The sequence below is a fragment of the Zosterops lateralis genome (assembly GCF_965231275.1).
Source record: "Zosterops lateralis genome assembly, chromosome: 9".
Classification (NCBI taxonomy): domain Eukaryota; kingdom Metazoa; phylum Chordata; class Aves; order Passeriformes; family Zosteropidae; genus Zosterops; species Zosterops lateralis.
Genome location: NC_139769.1, coordinates 25,089,438 through 25,110,638, shown reverse-complemented (window position 1 = coordinate 25,110,638; position 21,201 = coordinate 25,089,438). Strand labels below are relative to the sequence as shown.

Below are 21,201 nucleotides of genomic sequence, written 5' to 3'. Positions count from 1 at the left end.
TCCCAACTCTCCCAAATTTGTCCAAAATCCTGAATGTGACTCTGCCCTCCTGTGACCCTTGTCTGTGTCTGCTTCTGTTCATTAAATTGGGACTATCAGGTCTTGTTTTCAAACCTGCACCTAATGCACACTCACCACTCCACCAGGAACATAAAGGAATTATGACCCATATCAATAATAAGGCCCTGGACAGAATTCCCTGTTAGCCACTTGCTGCTGGTGCTGTCCCAGTGTGGTATCCACCACTCTTCTCTCTAAGCCCAACCTGATGATGTTTCCCTCTATCCCCAACATTCCCTCACCTGCAGCTCAGGTTAAACCAATCTATTGTCCCTGGGCGTCTTCACACTTATCCAGGCCTTTGGATACCAGAAAACAAAAGACTGAACACTCTGGACACTACTAAACTACCCTTGCTGTACTTAAAACTTTCCCCCTGACAGTCTGTTCTTGTTCCAGACCTTACAAATATTTCCAGCACATGGTTTTGCTTTTTAACAGAAATCTAATGCTCATATCTGTAGAGGGCAGTGTAATGTAAGGAATGCTGGATAGAAAAATATCATTATTTTTCCTAGCACCTGGCAAATCACCTGGCATCACCTGGCAAATGAATTTCCTGGCACCTACTTATTGATAATGATAGTAATCTGAAAAGGAAAAAAAAGGGTATTTTTGAAGGAAACAAAATCCATCAAAAATAATTCTAACTCTTGTCCTCATTTCAGGAGCAGCATGTTGTGAGCACCAAACAAAATCTTAAAACAGATTATTTCTCTTTCTGATTTCTTATGTTATTTATAAGAGGAGCCTTTTCTAAGTAATGAGGCACCATTTTCCCACTATTTGCCTTGATTTCTAAAGGAGAGAACACACTTAAATCATTGCCTATTGCTAAAGGGCTATGTGTGTTTATAAACATATTTTAGAAGCAGATATATTTCATAATCATGAATGAGCATAAATGAATGAAAATATATCAGTATTTATCAAATTCATCAAAATTTTAAAAAAACTGTAAAAAACCCATACTGACTACAGCTCCCTTTAACACAAGTAGACCAATTTTGTTTTCCTCTTCTTGTTTAAAGACAACATGCCAAATATAATTTAACCTTCTTCTCGGTAGAACTTCTAAGGAATTGCAAAAATATTTTTGTTCAAATTTGTCTTTTCTTATGCTGCAAAAATTGAATTTGAAAGGTCCGTTAATCAAGAGCAGCATCAGCTGTAATGGTGTTTGTGATGGGAATGTTTTTTACTGCCACACAAACTTCCTCCCAACACTGAAGAATGAGTTAGTTACAGCCTTCATGACCCTAAAATCAAATTTATTAAAATAATCTTACTATATTTTAAAGGAGAAAATGTCTAAATGTTGCCAATAAATTTATAACAGCCATATAAATGGGTTTCACTAATCACAGTCTTCATAGAATCCCAGAATCCCAGAGCCTGGGACATGAATTTTCAGCCTTTTAGGACAGATGCATTCCTATTGCCAGCACCTTGAAGTCCATCAAACAGCAAACTGGGAGAAAATGGGAGGATGTGGCACTTGGGGACAGCTGCTGGCTTGATGGTTGGACTTGATGATTAAAGGTCTTGTCCAGCCTTAACAACTCTGTGGCTCCTTGTTTACCAGCCCAGCTCCATGTTTAGCCAGCTCAGTCCTGTTAATTTCCCAGCAATGGGATACACAGACAGATATTTGTTAGGAAATCACGAAGAGGGCACATCCTAGAGACCAAATCTGCCACAGATGGCAGCTCCAGTGGAAGGAGGGGAGATGAGAAGGGCATTTGCTATTGACGTCCATCTACTACAGCTGTTTCCATAAATACTGAAATAAGGAAGCAGACATTAGGGGCTATTTTCCCACATTGTTATGCACTTGGCATTTTCTCAAACTGTTATGGTGTGTTGTAACATCAAGAAAAGAAACAGAACAACTCTTGAGTTTACAATGAAATCATTCCTGATGTAATAAGAAAATGCTTAACACTATCTCCACAAATAGAATCTGTGGAAAAGCAAAGCCAAGGGTTTTACTTCCAGACCCAGCAGCTGGGATCTCTGCTGCAGGCACTGCAGACCCTAAATTCAATCCTCAGTAATGACTGTAAGATTGCCTTAGGTCAGCCACAGTTCATCCTCTGCAGAGGGTTTGGGACAACTGGAGATGGAAAGTATTATTGATATCCTTTTTTATTCACTTAGTTCTCCTTTGGAGTGTCTGGCAATAAAGGAGACTAAGTCTTAAAGCAATACAGACTTCTCTCTGTACTCAAGCTGACAGGTAAACTGCCAGTGCTAGGAATAAATATGCACAGCTTAAATGCATGCAGTGCCATGGTAATATAAGGATTTAAATTTTACACCACAGTCTCCTTTCTATCCGTGCCTCTGGGCTCCCCAGCTATGCCATATATTAGGAAAATCCACAGCATTAAAATGTGGATACACTCATCACACTGCTGAATGATTACATTTTATATTAACTACTGACATTTCAAGGGGTTTTTAACTATTCTTGACTATAATATTGCACCCACTCACAGCTGTCAGATCTGAGTTGTTACTGCAGGTTTATGAATGTGGGCTTTGGCTAACAGCAAAAAACTGCAGTCATGTCAAACTTTTCCCATTTTAACCCACAGAAGTTTCAGGCACACCAAAGTAGTTGTATCAAGGGTGCAGAGTTCTGTCAAAGCAGCATTTTATTTCTATTGAAATCAAATCCCAGGAAGCTGATAGTTGATTCTGAAGAATATCCACGTGTCTTATGCCAAATTCTCATCAACTGTCATTTTTTCCAACCATAAATTTCCTACCCACTTTCCTGCCTCTTTTCCAAGTACTATAAATATTAAGACTACCCAGTTGTAAACACCTCTGAGATGACAGAAATATTTAGAAAGTGGAGTCCAGATGGAAATTACTCTTCAAGCCCTGCAAGGGATTTGTTACATCAACAAATACACATTAGAGCAGGGCTGCTACTTAAGCTTTTAAATGACATCTGGTATTTACTGTTGCTTAATGAGTGATTGGGACAATTTCCTTCCTCTGAATAGGAAATGAGGGCTGAGGAGAATGTTGCTGTCACCAGGGATGGTTGGTAGGGAGGAACAGCCTGAAAGGAACACCCCCTTCAGAGAGGTGTAGCTGTTCTTTGCTTGATGGATCACAGAATCATGGGATGGGCTGGGCTGGAAGGGACCTTGAAGATCACTCAGTGTCACCCCCTGCCATGGGCAGGGACCTCTTCCACTAGCCCAGGTTGCTCCAAGCCCTGTCCAGCCTGGCCTTGGACACTTCCAGTGCCAGAAGAACACCAAGAAATTAATTGCCTTTCACTGAGTAGATTGCAGTGAACACTAAGGCAAAGGCTCCAAAATCCTAACCAAACACAATTATTCTTCTCAGCTACTGTCCCACACACCACAACCCTCATGGAGTGAGGGAAGACTTTGAACTTCTTTTACAAATTCATATTTTTCTGGAATTCTTATCCTCTATCCACATTCCTGCTTAAGCCAACACATAATGTGGATGTACCTGCACATCAGAGACCTGGAATGGGAGTGGTTTGTGAGGTGGATTCACATTGGGAAGAACAGGGTGTCAGCAATGTAAGAATCTATCAATTGTGGCATCTATCAGGGCAGGGTGAGGCTGGAGATCAGGGAAAGGTTCTTCCCCAGAGGGTGCTGGGCACTGCCCAGGCTCCCCAGGGAATGGGCACAGCCCCAAGGCTGCCAGAGCTCCAGGAGGGTTTGGACAATGCTCCCAGAGATGCACAGGGTGGGATTGTTGGGGTGTCTGAGCAGGGTCAGGAGTTGGACTCCATGCTGGGTCCCTTCCAAAATTCACTGATTCTGTGATCCTACAAGAGAAGAAGTGTGTTGCCTGCACAGATTTTTCAAAAGACAAGGACAGCAGATGAGCTACAAACATTTTGCAACAGGGAAGCTCTGCAGGAGAATAAGGAAAAGTTTCATTTCCACCAGCAGGCTTAGCATCTGTAAGAGTCAAGGAACAACCTGGACACCCTTTGGGAAAGCCAAGACAGTGAGAAAGTGGATGCAACAAAGGGCACCATACACAAAAGCAGTTTGGTCCCCTTCTGCCAAACAAAGAGCCCCTGTCCCTCCAGTGGCTGTTCCACACGCTGGGCCAAGGGACAGGGCAGGGAGCAGACAGAGGTCAGTGTGTGGTGCCCTTTGAACCTCCCAGTCTCCTCAGAAGCTCTACTGCTGGTCAATCCCCACCGTGCTGTTGTGACCTTCCCGATGTGATGTTACCGCGCTGGGAACTCGCTGCCCCTGGCTTCATCAATAACCACCCCCAGCCCCAGTACTCTGGGAACTGACCTGCCACTGCTGCTGGCTCCTCCTCTTCCAGGGACTCCTGTGTGAGCAGCTCAGCCAGAGGGGACAGGGGGTAGCAGCTGTTGAGGTTCAGCCCCAGCATGAAGTTGTGCACCTTGCCGGCGCGGCCCTCGCGCGTGTTGAACAGGGCGCTGTCCCCCACCAGGGCCATCAGCATGCGCTGCACCCAGCTCTCCTGCCTGCTCTCCTGCAGCCTCTCCCGCTTGGCCTCGGCGCCCTCCGTGCCTGCACACAGCAATGCAAATACCCAGCAGGGGGATTGAAACACAGCAAGTGCAACACCAGCATTCCAGGGCTATAAAATATAGAATCTAGGAAAATAAAAGAATTCTTTCAACAAGCTGGGGGCTGGATGATGGAGCTTTGCCGCAGTGATGCCAGAGGAGTGCACGGAATTCATCCTTGCAACTTCACAGCCCAGTGAAACCTTTCATCTGCACCAGAGTAGTGTGGGTGTCTCCATCAGGAAAACAGACTGGGAATGTGAGATGACCTGAGCAAGACTTAATTAGTCTGAGGGCTTTCTCTGGAAGCTCTGCTGGGCTCAGGGATAGACCTGAGCTGATAAGATCCATATCTGATGTGACATAAATTCATCTGGATGTGCATTGACAGCCTTCTTCACCTTTCCTGCCTATTAGCTTTTCTCAGGAAAATCCAGCTTTTCTCAGGAAAGCAGAGTTAGTCTGCATAAAGGATAATGCTATAGCATAAGAATTCTAAAATACCTGAAATCATCATTTCAGTAAACTACAATTAATATCTGGCTTTAATTAACTAAAGAGTACAATGAAAGATCCAGACTTAGATGTCTGCAGTTGGAGCTCACGCTAAAAATAACCTGGACTGGCACCACCCTGCATTCATTCACCTGTCAAAACTTGACTTTTTGGGCTTTTTTGGATAAGATGATAATTCAGGCTCAAGCTTGATACTTTAAATCCAAGCTTTTAAACTTGTCTCTTCAACCCAGGTTTTAAAGGAGCTGAGTTTTACATAGGTAGAGAGAAAACAAGATCAGAAAAAGTCCAATTACTGTCCAATAACATTCTATGGAAGTGAGAACGATTTCCAAGTGTTTACAATCCCAGATTTGTTGGTTATTCACTATGGATACAAACTAGGAGAGAAACATGTTTGATGCTGGCTGTAGTGTTTAAACAGGAAATCCACAAATAAACACAAAATCTGGTACCACCTACAGTTTTACACATAAAGGGAATTGAAGAAGCAATCACTGAGCTGAGCTAATGACATAATTCCCTGTCTCACAGTATAAGATTTTCTTTTTTTTCTGTAGATCCTGAAATCACAAACAGCTGCATTCCCATCTTTGCTCCACTTGTTAAAAATAAAACCAAATTTTTGCAGGTGAAAATGACCCCAAAAATATCATCAAATACAGAAAGCTAAGACACCAGAAATCTTCAGGTGCTTTAGATACTCTCAGAGATAATTGTCAATAGAATGGTTTCTTCCCACTGCCCAACATTCCCTTTGTGGTTATGCCTCTTCTGGGCACCTGGATTTGGGCATTGTTACGAACACTGTGCCATGCAGGAGGAATTTCCTTTATCAGATGTCATTTGTAAAGGTGCTAAAAGACACCTGTGAATGCTGGAAACACACATTAAACCATTCTCTGGTAGATATTTGATCAAGAAACCCTTGAAAACAATGGAGAGTGTTGGTTTAGGGGGCTGGCAGCAATTTCAAGGTGCCTCTGAGCTCAGCAGCTTGCTGGAAACAGACTTCTGGAGAGCTCTGGCTCAGCAAACCACATTTTTGGGTGTATGTGGAATTCCAGACTTCCAGACATAAGAGAATCACCTGATGATCAGCTTGAGCAGGAGACACGAAGTGAAGCCCAGAATGTTCCAGGGTCTCTTGTTACCTATTTTGCTGAGCCACACAAAAGCTGATGGAAAAAGGAAATGATGAAATGGCATCTGAGCATTTCCTTACCTTTTGGATGCTGTGATTCATCTTCACTGTCTGAGCTGTCATTGCTCACAAGGTGCTTTAGCCTAATATTTTCTGTTGAAAGAAATAGAAATTCCTTTAAACAGCTGTGTTTAACTGGCAGAAAAGTTAAGAATTTCAAAACGATCCTGAGTCATAAAATTCTCATCAAAGTTATTGTAATAGAAAATACAGCTGAAGAGACTGGGTCTGCTGTGGACATTAGAACATGAGCAGCAGGTACTGGATTTAGTCTGCAATTTTTGGGCTGGAAAAGAAAATGTAACCCTCAAGCAGTACCTCCCACTCCCCTCTGCACCACATACCTGACACACTTTATTCACCTTCATTAAAATGTAGATGTTTAGCTCCTGTCCTCTCAGTAGCTCCCACTGAACTAGGAAAATGTTACTGTGGTGCCAAGGTGCAGCTGGGACATCTCCAGCTCTGGTCCAGACTGTGGTTCAAGTCACACGTGTATTTTTACCTCTGATCTCATTTCAAAGAATATTTTTTAAATGATATGTGAAATGAGTCACAGATGATGACAGATAACATTCTATGTCTCACTATCTTTCAAAAGCAGAATTTTCCATGATCACATTTATTGACAGGGAACCTCCATGAGGAGTTAACACTCATGAGTTGTATCAGAAATAGGAACCTGGAGATCTCATTCTCATCCATAAAGAAGAGATTTTCAAACAGCTGAATTCCATCCATTAGGAGGCAGACAGAGGTTATTATTTAAAAACTATCCCAATCTACATTTTCTCTTCTTGCTCTTCAGAAAGATCTGGCTGTCTAGGACAATGTATTTAGTGGTCAGATCTTCCCCTGTAATGCTGCCTTCTCAATAGGAAACAAAAGTGTAAAAAAAGTTTCATCATTAACTACATTCTCAGATAAAACTTGATAAAGTCCATCCAAACCAAGCCACAACTCTTTGTTTACAGTCATCTTGCCATTTGTGTGCCAGAAGTGAAACCAAAACCATTCAATTAGCAAGCAAAGGACCAGATACCAACAGGCTGTGGTTAGAATGGAGCAATTTAACATCCCAGAGATAAGGAAGTTTAGGTGTATTTTGCTAATCCCTTTAATAAAACAGCCCAGTGTCAAGAGACTACGCAAGTAGCTATCAAATACTTGTCACTTTCTGCTCTCCAAAAATCACACAACAACATAAAGAGAGAACTCTATTAACTACCAGAAGAGAGCTGGATAGATGCATTTGACCTTCAGCAGCTCTGACTGACCAGAAACAAAAGCAAAAGAAAGGAAAGAACATTCCCAACGCTCCTTCCCCACCTCAGCAGCATCTAGCAGTGCCAGCAACTAAAGGTAATTAATTTCACATTCTTAAATGACTACCAGCAGTGCCATCCCTGAGAGGGAGAATCTTGCTAGTAATTGTTCTGCATAGTGGAATTATTTACTAATAATACCTAATTCTTCTTCCATGGTGGGTCCTTCATTCTGAGAATTGGAGACACCAAGGACTCTGTTAAATAATATTGAAAATGCACTGCCCCAGACACCTGAAAGAGAAAAAATAAATAATGAATGGTGCTTGGCAGAAAGAAAATAAACTCCACATATCTTAATAAGCACTTGGCTGCTCTCTGAACACACCTCTGAGTTTGGAGCAGGCCAAGTCATAAGCTCAGATGTCCAACTCAGAACCAACCAATGGAAACAAGAAACAAATAAACAATGCCAATCCATACCTGTGAAATCTTTCAAATGAGTGTCTTCCAACAAACTGAGAGCTCCACTTCCTGTCTCACACTTTGTGTGACTGCATTTAAAAGTCCATGAACTACTGAAATTGCTTTTATTTTTAAACTTCTTTCTGTCACACACTCACCCATGAGGAAATGCAAGGGATTTTCGGCATATTTCTTCACCACTGTCCCCATAAAAAACTTGCTTCCAAACAAATCAGGAGACATGAAAGTGCCATACTTGGCCATTCCAATTTCATATGGACTGAATTCCACCCAGTCTGCAAAATCAGAAACAAAACTGCTCAGTCAGAAATCTCAGCCTGAATAGAAACAGAGAAGGAAAACACAGAAATGAACCAAGCGTGGAAATCTTAGTGAAATGGGAAGCCAAATAACCATTAGGAATATCAAATCAAGGTCAGTGATGTCTCAGCAGGGAAAGAATCCTCTCATTCTCTCTTACCACAATAAATGTCGGTGAAAAGAATGAGATTGGAAAGTCAGAGGTATAAAAGGGAAGATCACAAATGAGGAACACACAGTCACATCTGGTTTGCATTCCCTGCCACGTGTGGGTCCCAGCTCCAAGCTCCTTTTCCTTCATTGCAATTCCACCCTAAATATGGAGAGCAGTGAGAGAGATGGCACAAAACCAATCACTGACTATCCCAAGGGTTGTGAAATATTCTAGGAGAGGCATTTGGATTTTACCCAAACCTAAAGTTTTGCAGGAAATCCAGTATCAAAAGGCAAAGCTGAGAGGCAGCTGATAAACTTATCAATTCAACCATTGCCAAAGATACCTTTAAAAGTCCATTTTATTGAGCAGAGAGCTCAAAAAAAAAAAAAAAAAAAGGAATAAAATGTTCAAATGCATTTTCTGATCTTAGCAGAAAATATCAGAAGTGATTTGCATTCTATTGATGCAATAGAAGGCCTTTGACAATGGGTCTTAGCTGACTTGGAAACACTTTTTTTGATACCAGTGGAGCTGCTTCCATCAGAAAATTCAGTTCCAAAAGGGAGCAAATAACAATCAAAACATATCTTCACTTTTCAGCATTTCACTCATTCATCTATTTCACCCTCCTTGTTTTTAGCAGGGATTGATTGGACTGGAAATAAACCAGAAGTTATTCTGAAAAAGAAAGGCAAAAGAGACAGCTTTGAAATATCCCCACATGTCATGCAATGCCATCCAGCCTCAGGATATTCCTGCTGACGTGTGGAGCAGAAGGTGAACACCTGTCCTGAAAAGGAAAGGTTTAATCATGACTGCTGGAGTTTCATTGCACAGGGTAATGCTTATCTGAGCTAAGTCAAATACAACATCCTATTTTCCAAATAAATCACCCACAAATCTTCATGTTCAGGGAAGTGGAAGGAAATTCCTTACAAGACCAAATCCAGGATTTTCATATTTCCTTTTAGCTGTATAAACATGAACTGGCAGATATGTACTCAGAACCAGAGTGACAGCAAAGCTGAACTGAGAATTAGAATTAATTTGTGTTAGTCCACCTCCAGCTTGCATTTACACTGAAGGAGATTTCTCAAATCACAAAGCCTGCTCAGGGAAATAAAATTTCTGCCTTAAAATCAATGTAAATTAGGAAATGTAAATATTTCTGTTCAGAATTTACTATAGCTCTCACATCAGGAACAGCTAAAAGGAGGAATAGAGCTTAAATTAAGAAGCAATCAAGATCTAGCACTCTCTATAATGACAGAGATGTCAGCCTCCAAAGGCAAATCCAAGATCCAGTGCACAGGGAATAGCTTTTTTTAGAACGAAGTAAAGCCTCCAGGTGTTTCTGATCTTGCTTAGAGAAAGAGATTATTAACAGAAGGTAAGTTTGGGTTTAAAACGGTAACCCAAATAAAATTTACTGAAAAAGAGAAGTTCATCTAAATGCCAAAATACTCCTATTTTCAAACAAAAAGGTATCAGTTTCCTAAGTGAAAAGACACATTTTTCCATTAAATATTTAGCCTAATTGACGATTCCTTATTTTCATTTCCAGCCAAAGCTTTGACAGCACCTTCTCCAAATAACTATTTTAGGAAATACAATGATGTATAAACCTGAGGCAAACCACCTGGCACTTCCCTTTATCTATGGAATAGATTTTAAGTAAAAGGGGTTTTTTTGTGCTACCAACAGCATGTCACACTGGGCAAGAAGTGAAAATGAGGCATTACATCTAATTTGTTTGTCCAATTTTAATCATGGAATCATTAAAGTTGATAAAGACTATTGAGATCATTGAGTTTAACTGTTGATTTCACCCTTCTCTGAAAGAGAAGGTGACTGAGGAGATTTTCCTTTCCCTGTTTGATACACTAATTTAAACATCTTTTCCCTGTTGCAGTCACCAGGTTTCTCCTTGGCTTGGCATTTCTACCTGAATATGTGATCATCCATCCCTGAGTAACCTCTTAACACTCTCTCAGATTCCCAGAAGTCAGATGCAAGTAGTCTCAGGTGTAAAAAAAAAAAAAAAAAAAAAGTTTTTTAAGCAGCCACACACCTCTCTCCCTGCCACAAGTGACTCAACACAGATTAGGAACACACCTGCAAACATCAGCTCTGAGACATCTGGTTTGACGTGCAGACAGGTGAAGAGGGGCAAAGCACACTGGGCATTATTGACCTTCTCCTTCATATTGCTCAGAGTGGTGTCCATCCTCTGCAGGGAAAGAAAGACATCCTGTAAAGGCCTGCTGATATATATACACACACACACATATATACATATATATAAATATCACATATTTTTTTTAAATATTAAGATCTAGGAGACTCCTCCTGTTGATGGCATTTGAGAAGGAAAGTTTTTCACTGATGTGTCAGGTTCTGATTTAAATTAAACATCTGTGCATTTTTTTCCTCCCTTGGTCAACAGGGACTTCTAACCAACCTCACACAACCATTAACAGCCTATCAGCATCAGGATTCTATACATCTGCCACTACAAGCTGTGTTTCCTCCTTTTCAGTGTTTTAAATTGTTTAAAACCCACTATCAGTGTACACTCATGAGGGATAGAAGTGTATAAAACACATCTGCAAATCTATTGACATTTCAATCTTGCCACAAGGATCAAATCCATCTGCTGTTCACCTGACTCATTTGAACTGGAAGTCTTTGTCCCTGATTCAGCCAATTAGGAATTTTCAATTACAGAATACAACAGTATGAAGCTGTCCTGTTGTCTTCTTTATTAAAAAAAAAAAAAAAAAAAAAAAAAAAAAGGGGATCTTCCATGTTGAAATTAGTACATTTTAAAGCAAATTCTGTTTTTTACAGCAAAATGTGCACCCTTTATTAAATGTCACTATGGTAATTTCAAAAAAATAGTAACAGTGGGAATTATCTGAAAGAGTTTGACAGCTTTAACAGCATCAGAGGCGAGCACTCACATCATGGATCAGGGTTTCCCCTATGAGCATCCCAAAGATGTCAGTGAAGGTGACAGGCTGTCCTGAGCTCTTCTTGTTCCACAGAGCATCAATGTAGCGTTTGACCTTCTGTGGGGTGAGCAGCAGCAGGGGGTTGTGGCTCACAGAGTGCATCAGCTCCTCATTGATCTCCTTGGGGCCCTTGGCTGGGAAATCCGGGTGGGAATACAGAGTTGACATGTACCTGCAATTGGCAAACAGGCTCTGTGAGCATCAAACCCGCTGCAGAGGCAGCTGCCTGAAAGCTACAAAAAGCTCAGCAATGAGTTGATGCAGTTACTGATTAAATCAGGTTAATTAACTCTCCATTTATACAGCAAATTGTCATTTCCTTTTTCTGGAAGCACAGAAAGCTGAGCAATTTGTTCTAAATATAAGCAGAGGATCAAGCACTCAATATGCATTTTCCATAATGTGTATGAAGTGATTAAAGAGTTGGTTTTTTTTTGTTTTGTTTTTGTTTTTTGTTTTTTGTTTTTTTTTTTTTTGTTTAAGGGATAACAGACAGAACACCCTAAGCTGAAAGGAGCTCCTCCAGTTAGCAGAACTCTTTGGCCGACTGGAGGTCCTAGAAGGACACAATGCAGTTCTCCCCTTGTAAGAGGCACCTCTCTGCTCTCCAGTTCATTATCACTACTGAAAAATTCCTAAAATAACTCAGTGTATCATGGAATCCCAGAATAATTTGGGTTGGAAAGGACCTTAAAGCCTCTCTAGAGCCACCCCCTGCCATGGGCAGGGAAACCTTCCACTAGCCCAGGTTGCTCCAAGCCCTGTCCAACCTGGCCTTGGACACTTCCAGGGATCCAGGGGCAGCCACAGCCTCTCTGGGCACCCTGTGCCAGGGCCTTCCCACCCTCACAGGAAAGGATTTCTTCCCAATGTCCCTCTAAACCCACTCTCTGCCAGTGGGAAGCCATTCCCCCTTGTCCTGTCACACCATCCCTTGGAAATTGTCTCTCTCCATGTTTCCTGTTGGCTCCTTCAGGCACTGGAAGGTCACACTGAGGTCACCCCAAAGCTTCTCCTCTCCAGGTGAACAATCCCATCTCTCCCAGCCTTTCCTCCCAGCAGAGCTGCTCCATCCCTCTGCTCATCCTGGTGCCTCCCCTGGACTCTCTCCAGCAGCTCCAGGTCCCCCCTGTGCTGGGCCCCAGGGCTGGGGCAGCTCTGCAGGTGGGGTCTCACCTGGGCACAGGGGCACAGGGGCAGAATCCCAATCCCTTACCTGCTGCCCACGCTGGGGCTCAGCCCTGGGCCTGGGGGGTTCTGGCCTGGATATGGCTCCACTTTCCAGAATATTTATAATTCCATAATAAATTGAAGCACAGTAACTACAACCTGTGCAGAGAGTTAGTTGACTGTGAGGATGTGGAAGAGGCAAATCATGCTACTGAGAAACAAGTTTAGTTTTACTGCAAACAAAGCTCAGACACACGTGCAGGCAGCCCTGGCTTCCACTTGGTTGGGTTAGGCCACACCAAGACTCCAGACAGGCCTTTCTAATCTATGAGAGGCTCATTTACTATTATTTACCCAGTGACCTGGCTCAGGTACACATCCCTTACTCCAGGCACAGCTCTGAGACACACGTGGGGTCAGCCTGGCCCTGAGGTCATGCCCAGCCATTGCTGGGACAGCACAACCAACCCTGTCCCACGTGGGCTGCCAGGACTCCATCCACGGGCTCCACATCAGCTCCTGGGTGCAGGAAAAGGGGAATGCAGCTGGAGAAGTCAGCACAGGGTTGAAGCAAGATGGCAGAAAAGCATTGCTCCAAGGTTAGGCATGCAGCTGAGGGAACAAGCAAAAACCTGCCTCTCCTGCCAGGAAAGGAATTCTCCACCCTTCAGGAAAAAAAGAAAAGAGAATTATTCCCAAGTGACAGATTGCATGGAAAAGGAAGAAAAGAAAGGGAGTGCCCAAGTGTCAATTTATTTATTCATCAAGCAAGGAAAGACTGAAGGGTGACATCAGAGAGCAAAAGTAAATTTGTTCAAACACAACTGTCTCCAATCTGTTTCCGACTTGAGCAGTTCAGATAATCTTGCTATTTTAACTCAGATTTTATAGGTTTACATTAGATCAACTATGTATTCACCTCTGTGTTTTCCCCAAAACAGACCTCATAGCCAGCAGAGTGACGTCTGTCCTGAGCAAGGATTGCAAACCCTTCCCTAGAAACACAGGGAATGTTTTAACACCACATTGCACCATTCCACTGCTCTTCATCCACCTTCTTCTGCTTTTCATAGCTGTGACAGGAGTCCATCCATCTCTCTCAATGGACAGTGATGAACCTGTCCCCACCACCAGTGACAGGAAACACCTATTCCAACCTTTCATAGTCCAATCTAAAGGAGAAATTTACTCTAGTTCACAGACACTTCTGGCATTTCAAAACCTCCTGGCATTCTGAAAGCTTCCCCCTAGTCTGGAAGGGGGGAAGCAAGTTTCACACAATACAAAATAATTGACAAAAAAAACCATACAAGGAATAGAACTGATCATTATCTCCTTCAAGAGTCAACTTTGGGGTTAGAGTGTGGAATTAAAATTCATGTGTTTCCTTAGAGCTAAACCAGATGATAAAACTCATCCCAGGCAGATTCCCTGCCTTGTTTATATTACAAGTATTTTTATCTCAAAGAATTGAGGCATTTCTGTAATCTCATCCCTGAGTCTGAAAGGACCCTCGAGGTCTCTGCTCCAGCCTGCTGCTCAATGCAGATCCAGCCTAAGTCAGATGAGGCTGCTCAGGGCTGTGCTCGGCCAAGTTCAGCTTTCACATGAGCCCTGCCTGAGTCAGACTGAGAGGATGACACCTTCCCCAGTCTGCTCAGGTGAGGATGCCTCAACACATTCCAGTGCTTGGCCACTCTCACTGCAACATATTTTCTCTTAGAGTTAATCCAATTACTCCTTGTCCTTTCTCTGGGCATCTCCAAAAAGAATCTGTTTTCTTTACACCTACTTACCAGGAACTGAAGATAACAACAAGATCTACCCCATCAATACCTGTGCCTGCTCCTCAGGGCTGAATGAACTATTTTAAAACCTGATGTATTGTCTAAATTAAACAGTGCCAGTGGGACTGAGGCAGTGGGTAACCCACAGTGGGATCCCTGCAGGGTGGCAATCAGCCCCAGACATACCCAGTAAATCGATCAGGATTTTACACGGGGTATAAAATGGAACAAAAGATCTTTCAGTGATTTTGAAGAGCTCTAAAAGCTCTCCCAAAGCATACAACACATTTTGGGCTGATTGAGTCATCAGCTTCAAATCACAAGGGATTTTTCTTTTGGTTTTTCACATTCCATGCAGAAAATAAAACAACACACATTAGGTGTTGATACAGAAATATGGGTGCACATGTTGGCACCTCTTTCCATCCATCCATTCCTGCAATCAAGGCTCCTGGAAGCGCACCTGGAGCCTGAGCTGTCCTTGCCCTTCGGGGCATCCAGAACTCCTCCCCCAGCAGACTTGGACACATAAAATGTGGTGTGAATTATAACCATAGAAATAAGTCAGCTCCTGTGACAATTCCTACAGAACTTTCTGCAGGGAAGCTGAGGATGACCAAGAGGAAGGCCTTACCAGGTGGATCCCGAGAGCCCAGCAATGTAGGTGGCACAGTCCAGGACTCCTGACTCATAAAGTGCTTTCATGACTCCAGCAAAGCCCACCATGGCCCGGAAACCCCCTCCTGAGCCCAGCACGGCGATCACCGGCACCTGCAGGGGGGACAGCAACACAACCACACATCAGTGACAAGGGACACACCCTGGGAGCACCCCAACAAGAATTAGAATTTATTTGAAGAAGTCACCACTCGTAGCAAGATTTCTAAACAAAAATACACTCAGAATTTCTTTAGAATGTCTGTCCTTTTTATCCATGATCCAAAATAGAAGAGATATTAAATTTGGTTAATAAATTAACTGTTCAGTTGCAAGAACACAGAGATTTTTAAAACAACCTAAACACCAGCTTTAAGCCCACTGTGACAGAGCCAAAGGCAGTAGAATTTACTAATGAGAAACAGAACAGAGACAAATAATATTTTGACTGGGAGTTTAAAAACAAGTTTTATAAAAAAAACAACAAGTATTACTACACAACATGAATGAATTACTACATAGCATAGTTTCAATTTTACCAGCACTTTGCAAAAAATACCAGAGAGGAAATGGGAATTCATGGGGATCTGGACAACTACTCAGCCACCAAGAGAGGAGTGAGCCAAACTAGACACATTTATTGTGGCACCAGGTTAAAATTGTGTCCACAGGGGACACAATTTTACACTTTTATTTTACACTTTTACTTTATTTTACACTTTTCTCCTTCTTACTGCCCAGCTCTGACATCCAGGCTGTTCCCCCCAACTGCACAGCTTCCCCAGGTATCTGAAAAGAAGACAAAATAAAATAAAAATTCATCTGTTCCCACCATCATATGTTTTGGCCTAAGTAGAGGGCTCATCTGGTTCCCAGTTTCCAAAACCCAGAGGATTTTCCACTGTTCACTGGGGACAAAAGAACCACCTCTTGGTTGTTACTGAGCACAAAAAGAATTGCACAGCTGTGCAGAAAGCCCTATCTGATCAATCTGCTAATCTGTCAAAAATCTCCCTGAAAGGCAATTTCAGCTGCCAGTAGATGGGATTAGTGACAAGAAAAGGATCCATGTGACGACAGAGCTCTGTTCTTTCTGCAGACTCCATGCTCCAAGCCATGAAACTCCCCTGGGGACTGACTGTCACAAGGAAATGCCCATGAACAATGACCAAGGCACTCAAGATGTTTCTTGAGGCTTCCACTCCCCAAAACTGCTTATTCTTGACACAGTGAGATTATTTTGTTACCTCCATCATAAGTGTTCAGCTTTAGTAATAGAAACCACAGGTATTCCCTGGCCCTGCATTCATTGTGCAGCTCCAGAGATAGGGATCTATCCCAAAAATGACACAGCCCAGGGAAGGATTTGGGATATGTTTTGTTAAGCCAACACCCCAATAATGGAGCAGCTGCTTTGAAGGAAGAGCCATGTCAATAATTACTCCTTTAATAATGTGGGGAGGCTTTGAAAGCTCCTCAGGAGCACTGCCCACTCAGCCTGAGCAGACACATCCCAACAGGATGGAGATGTCACCTGCAGATACAAGCCTGGAGAAGGTATGTGAGAACACTTCCAGAGCACCACTGCTCCAGTCATCAGTGCACTGGCACCAGGAAAATGGGAGTGTCCCTCAGGAGGCAGAGGAATCCACTATGGAGACGGGCGGGGAATGTCCAGGAGAGTCACCAATATCCTGACTGGAAATGCTTCCTGCATTCACAGGCACTCTGGGCTTGCCAGATTCCTGCACTGGGAAGAGTGGATACAGTGAGGGGAAGGTGGATTGTGGAATCACGAAATGGTTCAGGTCGAAAAAGACCTCCAATATCATTGAGTCTGACCATCAGCCCAGCACCACCCACCGTGTTCACCACTAAACCTTGTCCCCAGGTGCCACATGCACACATTTGTTTAACATCTCCAGGGATGATTCCACCACTGCCTTGGGCAGCCCCTTCCAATGCTTTACAGAGCATTCCATGAAGAAATTTTCTCCAATATCCAGTCTAAACCTCCTCTGGCCCAGCCTGGGGCTGTTCCCTCTCCTCCTGTCCCTGTTCCCTGAGAGCAGAGCCCGACTCCCCTGGCTGTCCCCTCCTGTCAGGGAGTTGTGCAGAGCCACAAGGTCCCCCCTCAGCCTCCCCAGCACCTCGTGGGCATTGCAGAGTAAATAAAGCTCTAAAATGATGACAAAAAAATAAACTGAAGAGAAGCACCTACTGCACATTTCTGCTCATTTATTTCAATAGAAGTTGAGCTGCAGCATAAATCAAGTGAGGCACACTCAGAGTCTTCTCCTGCTCTACAGAGGAAGCAGGCAGGTTTGTTAAAACAGCTTTTTAGCTCCAATTCAGTTTCTGACATGTTTAAAGGCACAAACCAGTAAACTTTGAAATTAAATACACCCATCCTGCAAGTGGCCCAATGGGATAAAGAGGGCAGAGGCAGGGGCTGCAGCAAGAACCAAGAACCAAGAAACCATGTCCTGATGAAGAACAGAGAAAAGAGGATACCAAGGGCTGCACACTCTTCTACTGAACCTCAAACCCTTTGTACAGAACCACCAGCACATGAGTTCACTCAAACCAAAAGGTTTCTAGTCATATCTTCCAGTAATCAGGCAAGAAAAAGCTAAACCATACTAAATCTTGTTTTGGGAATGAGTAGTGCAGATGTCCTCATCCAAATGCCCTGGAAACACAGTGTGCAAAATCTGAATACCTGTGGTGGAAAAAGAATGCCACAGGGCACACAAATGATTATTAAAAATTGTTCTGCTAATCCAGTTATAGAGAACTGTATGCTTTCTTTAGAAGATTATGGTATTTTTAGAAAATTGCTTGAAGCAGCAAAAATTAAAAAAATAAACAGAGCAAGAACAGAAGTATGAGAAATCTCTACCTCTGTGTTTCCAGAATGTGCCTCAGGATTAAGTTATGAAATTTGGAACTACTCACTTCCCTATCCGACATGTATAATGAATTCAGGTATTAAAGTCTCTTAGCCTCCTGCAAAGCACAAGCTACTCACAGATGAAGCAACTTGGGTGAACTTTGAGTATGTGATTTGTCCAAGATTAAACAAGGCCCACAGACAGCTAAGACTACTCGAAGTCTCCCAACTTCATGTTAGGCCTTCAAACATTCCATAAACCCTCCTGCTATCTTCCATCTGAAGCAATAAAAGTACAGTTTAATTTGAACAAAAAGGGTTTTTTTCATTGCTAAAAACAGATAAAAATTCTGACAAGTCAGCTTAGAAATACGCATTTGGCATATGAAAAATGGGAGGATACCTACAGTTACTGTCTGGAAAGATGCAATTTAAATGATAAAATTTCAGTATTGGAGTCAGTGAGGGATACCAAGGGAGGATGATGACATAAAGAGATCTTAGCTATCCTTTGTAATAATTCATGCACAGATACCACCTGCACGGAACTGAGACCTGAGGCACTGAGTATCACTCCAGTTCCAACTGGAGCTTGGCAGAACATCCCCATCCTTTCTGAGGAAGATGCTACTCTTCTCTAGGTCACACCAATGCCACACTGACACATTCCTACTCTGATAAGATCTGCAAGTGTTAAGATTAAAATAACTGAACTGAAAATTAAGAAACCTTGAAAATGCTCCTTCTGAATACACACAATTTATCTCAATCCAGTTAATATATGTACAATACTTGTAAAATTCTTTCATGTTCCTCAGAAAGTTCACAGAAGAACATTCACAAAGCAAGACAGAGTTCAAAAGTACACAACAATGAAACATTTACCACCTGCTCAAAACTTCATGGAAACGTGAAAAATATTCTTCAGTGCTGGTTGCAAAAGACTGTCACATTCTCCTTATATTAAAAATGCTCAAAGGGAGTTCAATGCCAATGAAGGAATCAGCCCAGATTAATTCATGGACTTTGTTCATTGCTTGACACCCCCACAGCACAAAGTTCTTCTGTCACAATTTTGGAAGCAGCACAGGAGAGGGAATGGGCAAGGAAGAAGAGATTGGAGAAGCTGCAACAAATTAAGTAGATCTGTACCAAGTGGATTTTTAATTAACTCTAAATAATGCAGTGTTTTATGAAATCACTGTAGAGCTCAGTAGGATCTGGGCCCCTTCCTCACTGCCTCCTTCCTCCAGCCAAGGCCAGGCTGGACAGGCTGGAGCAACCTGGGACGGTGGAAAGTGTCTCTGCCCATGGCAGGGGGTGGCACTGGATGATCCTTACAGTCCCTTCCCACCCAAATCATTCCCTGATTCTGTGATATGACCCAAGCCTCTACCAGCCCATTGAGGTCTGCTGGCTTCCCTTCCTCTTGGCTTGGTTCAAAGCACCAGCAAGTCAAGGAAAGCTGCAGTTCCTCATGTTTCAAAGAAATAAAATTTCATAACCCTAATCCAGTAAAACTGGCTCAAGGAAAAGAAGGAAGGAAAGAAATAAACTAATTTCCAAGCTGACTCTAAATTTAAACCAGCTCACTTCCTGCCTAGTCTTTCAGAGATGAAGGTCACAGAGCACGGGATGGGTACTGGGCATGCAGGGGCACATTCTGTGCTGGGTGAGTGCCCAGAGCCACTGCAGGATTCAGCAGGTATTTCACACACCCTGAGGCACTTTTCAGATGGCAATCTCCCCTCAGAGCCAACACCTTAACAAAGCCTGGGATTAAAACTGGAAAAATTGGAGCAGTTTGTTTAAGGGGCCAATGAACTACAGAACCCCAGAATGATTTGCTTGGAAAGGACATTAAAGCCCATCCATTGCCACCCCAGGGATACCTTCCACTAGCCCAGGTGCTCCAAGCCCCATCCAACCTGGCCTTGGACACTTCCAGGGGTGGGGCAGCCACAGCTTCTCTGGGCACCCTGTGCCAGGGCCTCCCCACCCTCACAGGGAAGAATTTCTTCCTAATATCTAATCTAAATCTCTCCTTTTATAGCTTCCTCCGGTCATAAACTTTAATTTATAAATTTAGAGCCAAGAAAAATTACTCTCCGGGCTAAATATTGTACATTCATAGAGTAAAAGTATTTTTATATTCTATAATCTTTCTACATCAAGCTCTTCCACCTCACACGCCTCATTCTTTCCTCTCACAGGCAAAGGAAGGATTCCAAAGGGGATGCTAATCCTGATGGGAACTCTCCAGACTTACATCACGGGAAGTGGTCAGGTTCTGGCTGCTCTCCCCTAGAAATGATTTGATGCTGTGCATGATGTTGTCCCTGCGCTGCTGCCGGAACCTCTTCTCCTCATCACACAGGGCCATGCTGAACCGCAGGTCAGTGGAGGAGCTGGTGGGGAAAGGGACACAGGAGGGTCACAGGAGGGTCACAGGGGGCTCAGTTCCCGACAGGAGCACAAACATCACCATGGGAAAAATCCTACCCACCCAGAAAATCCTCACCCACTCACATAAGACAAAATGAAATTTATTTTTCATGTGACGCCATCCATCAGCTCTGGAGCGATGCACAACATGTACAATAAAGTACAACATACCTTTAGGACATGCATTTTATATAGAAGTCAGTAAAAACAAAAAATTAAATACAGCAAACAAGTTCTCCACTCACATACAATTATAAATCTACAGCACAGATGATACTGGCACACAACAGGAAAAACTAAGCTCCCTTCTCTGTATTTTTCTCCATATTGTGGGTTAAAAAATGTACAGAAGGTTGTGTAAGGATCTCAGTGCTCTACTTAAATAAAGGTACAACTTCAGCTGCCACTTCCCATGGACAGCAGAGAGGAGGAATGGACAAATCCACCCTGGTTCCCACTGAAAGGCACACAATGGTGAAATGGATCCACTTAAGCTAAGATAATAATTCCTCAGATTTTTAAAATAATCTATTATGTAATAAAATAATAGGATTAAGAAAAGAGGGGAAAAGACTCCCTAGAAGCAACATTCCATGAAGATATCCACAATCTGCAAGGATATCAGGGAAGAGCAGCAGAACTTGATAAGATCCTTTCTATTCCAGAGCCTAAGAAGACACAGCCAAGCA

The 21,201-nt window shown here is 42.8% G+C and overlaps 1 protein-coding gene across 4 annotated transcripts in view; it reads right to left on the bottom strand.

The window, feature by feature from the left end:
- Positions 1–21,201, bottom strand: part of PLA2G4A (phospholipase A2 group IVA) — a 70,081-nt gene that overhangs the window by 6,585 nt on the left and 42,295 nt on the right. For all 4 annotated transcript variants that reach the window (XM_083868125.1, XM_083868128.1, XM_083868126.1 and 1 more), the window contains exons 8-15: positions 20,337–20,475; positions 15,152–15,288; positions 11,510–11,732; positions 10,662–10,776; positions 8,227–8,364; positions 7,805–7,897; positions 6,360–6,431; positions 4,377–4,619 (exon numbers count right to left, since the gene is read on the bottom strand). In XM_083868125.1, coding sequence (XP_083724251.1) covers positions 4,377–4,619; positions 6,360–6,431; positions 7,805–7,897; positions 8,227–8,364; positions 10,662–10,776; positions 11,510–11,732; positions 15,152–15,288; positions 20,337–20,475 — 1,160 coding nt within the window. The remainder of the gene's footprint in view (positions 1–4,376; positions 4,620–6,359; positions 6,432–7,804; positions 7,898–8,226; positions 8,365–10,661; positions 10,777–11,509; positions 11,733–15,151; positions 15,289–20,336; positions 20,476–21,201) is intronic.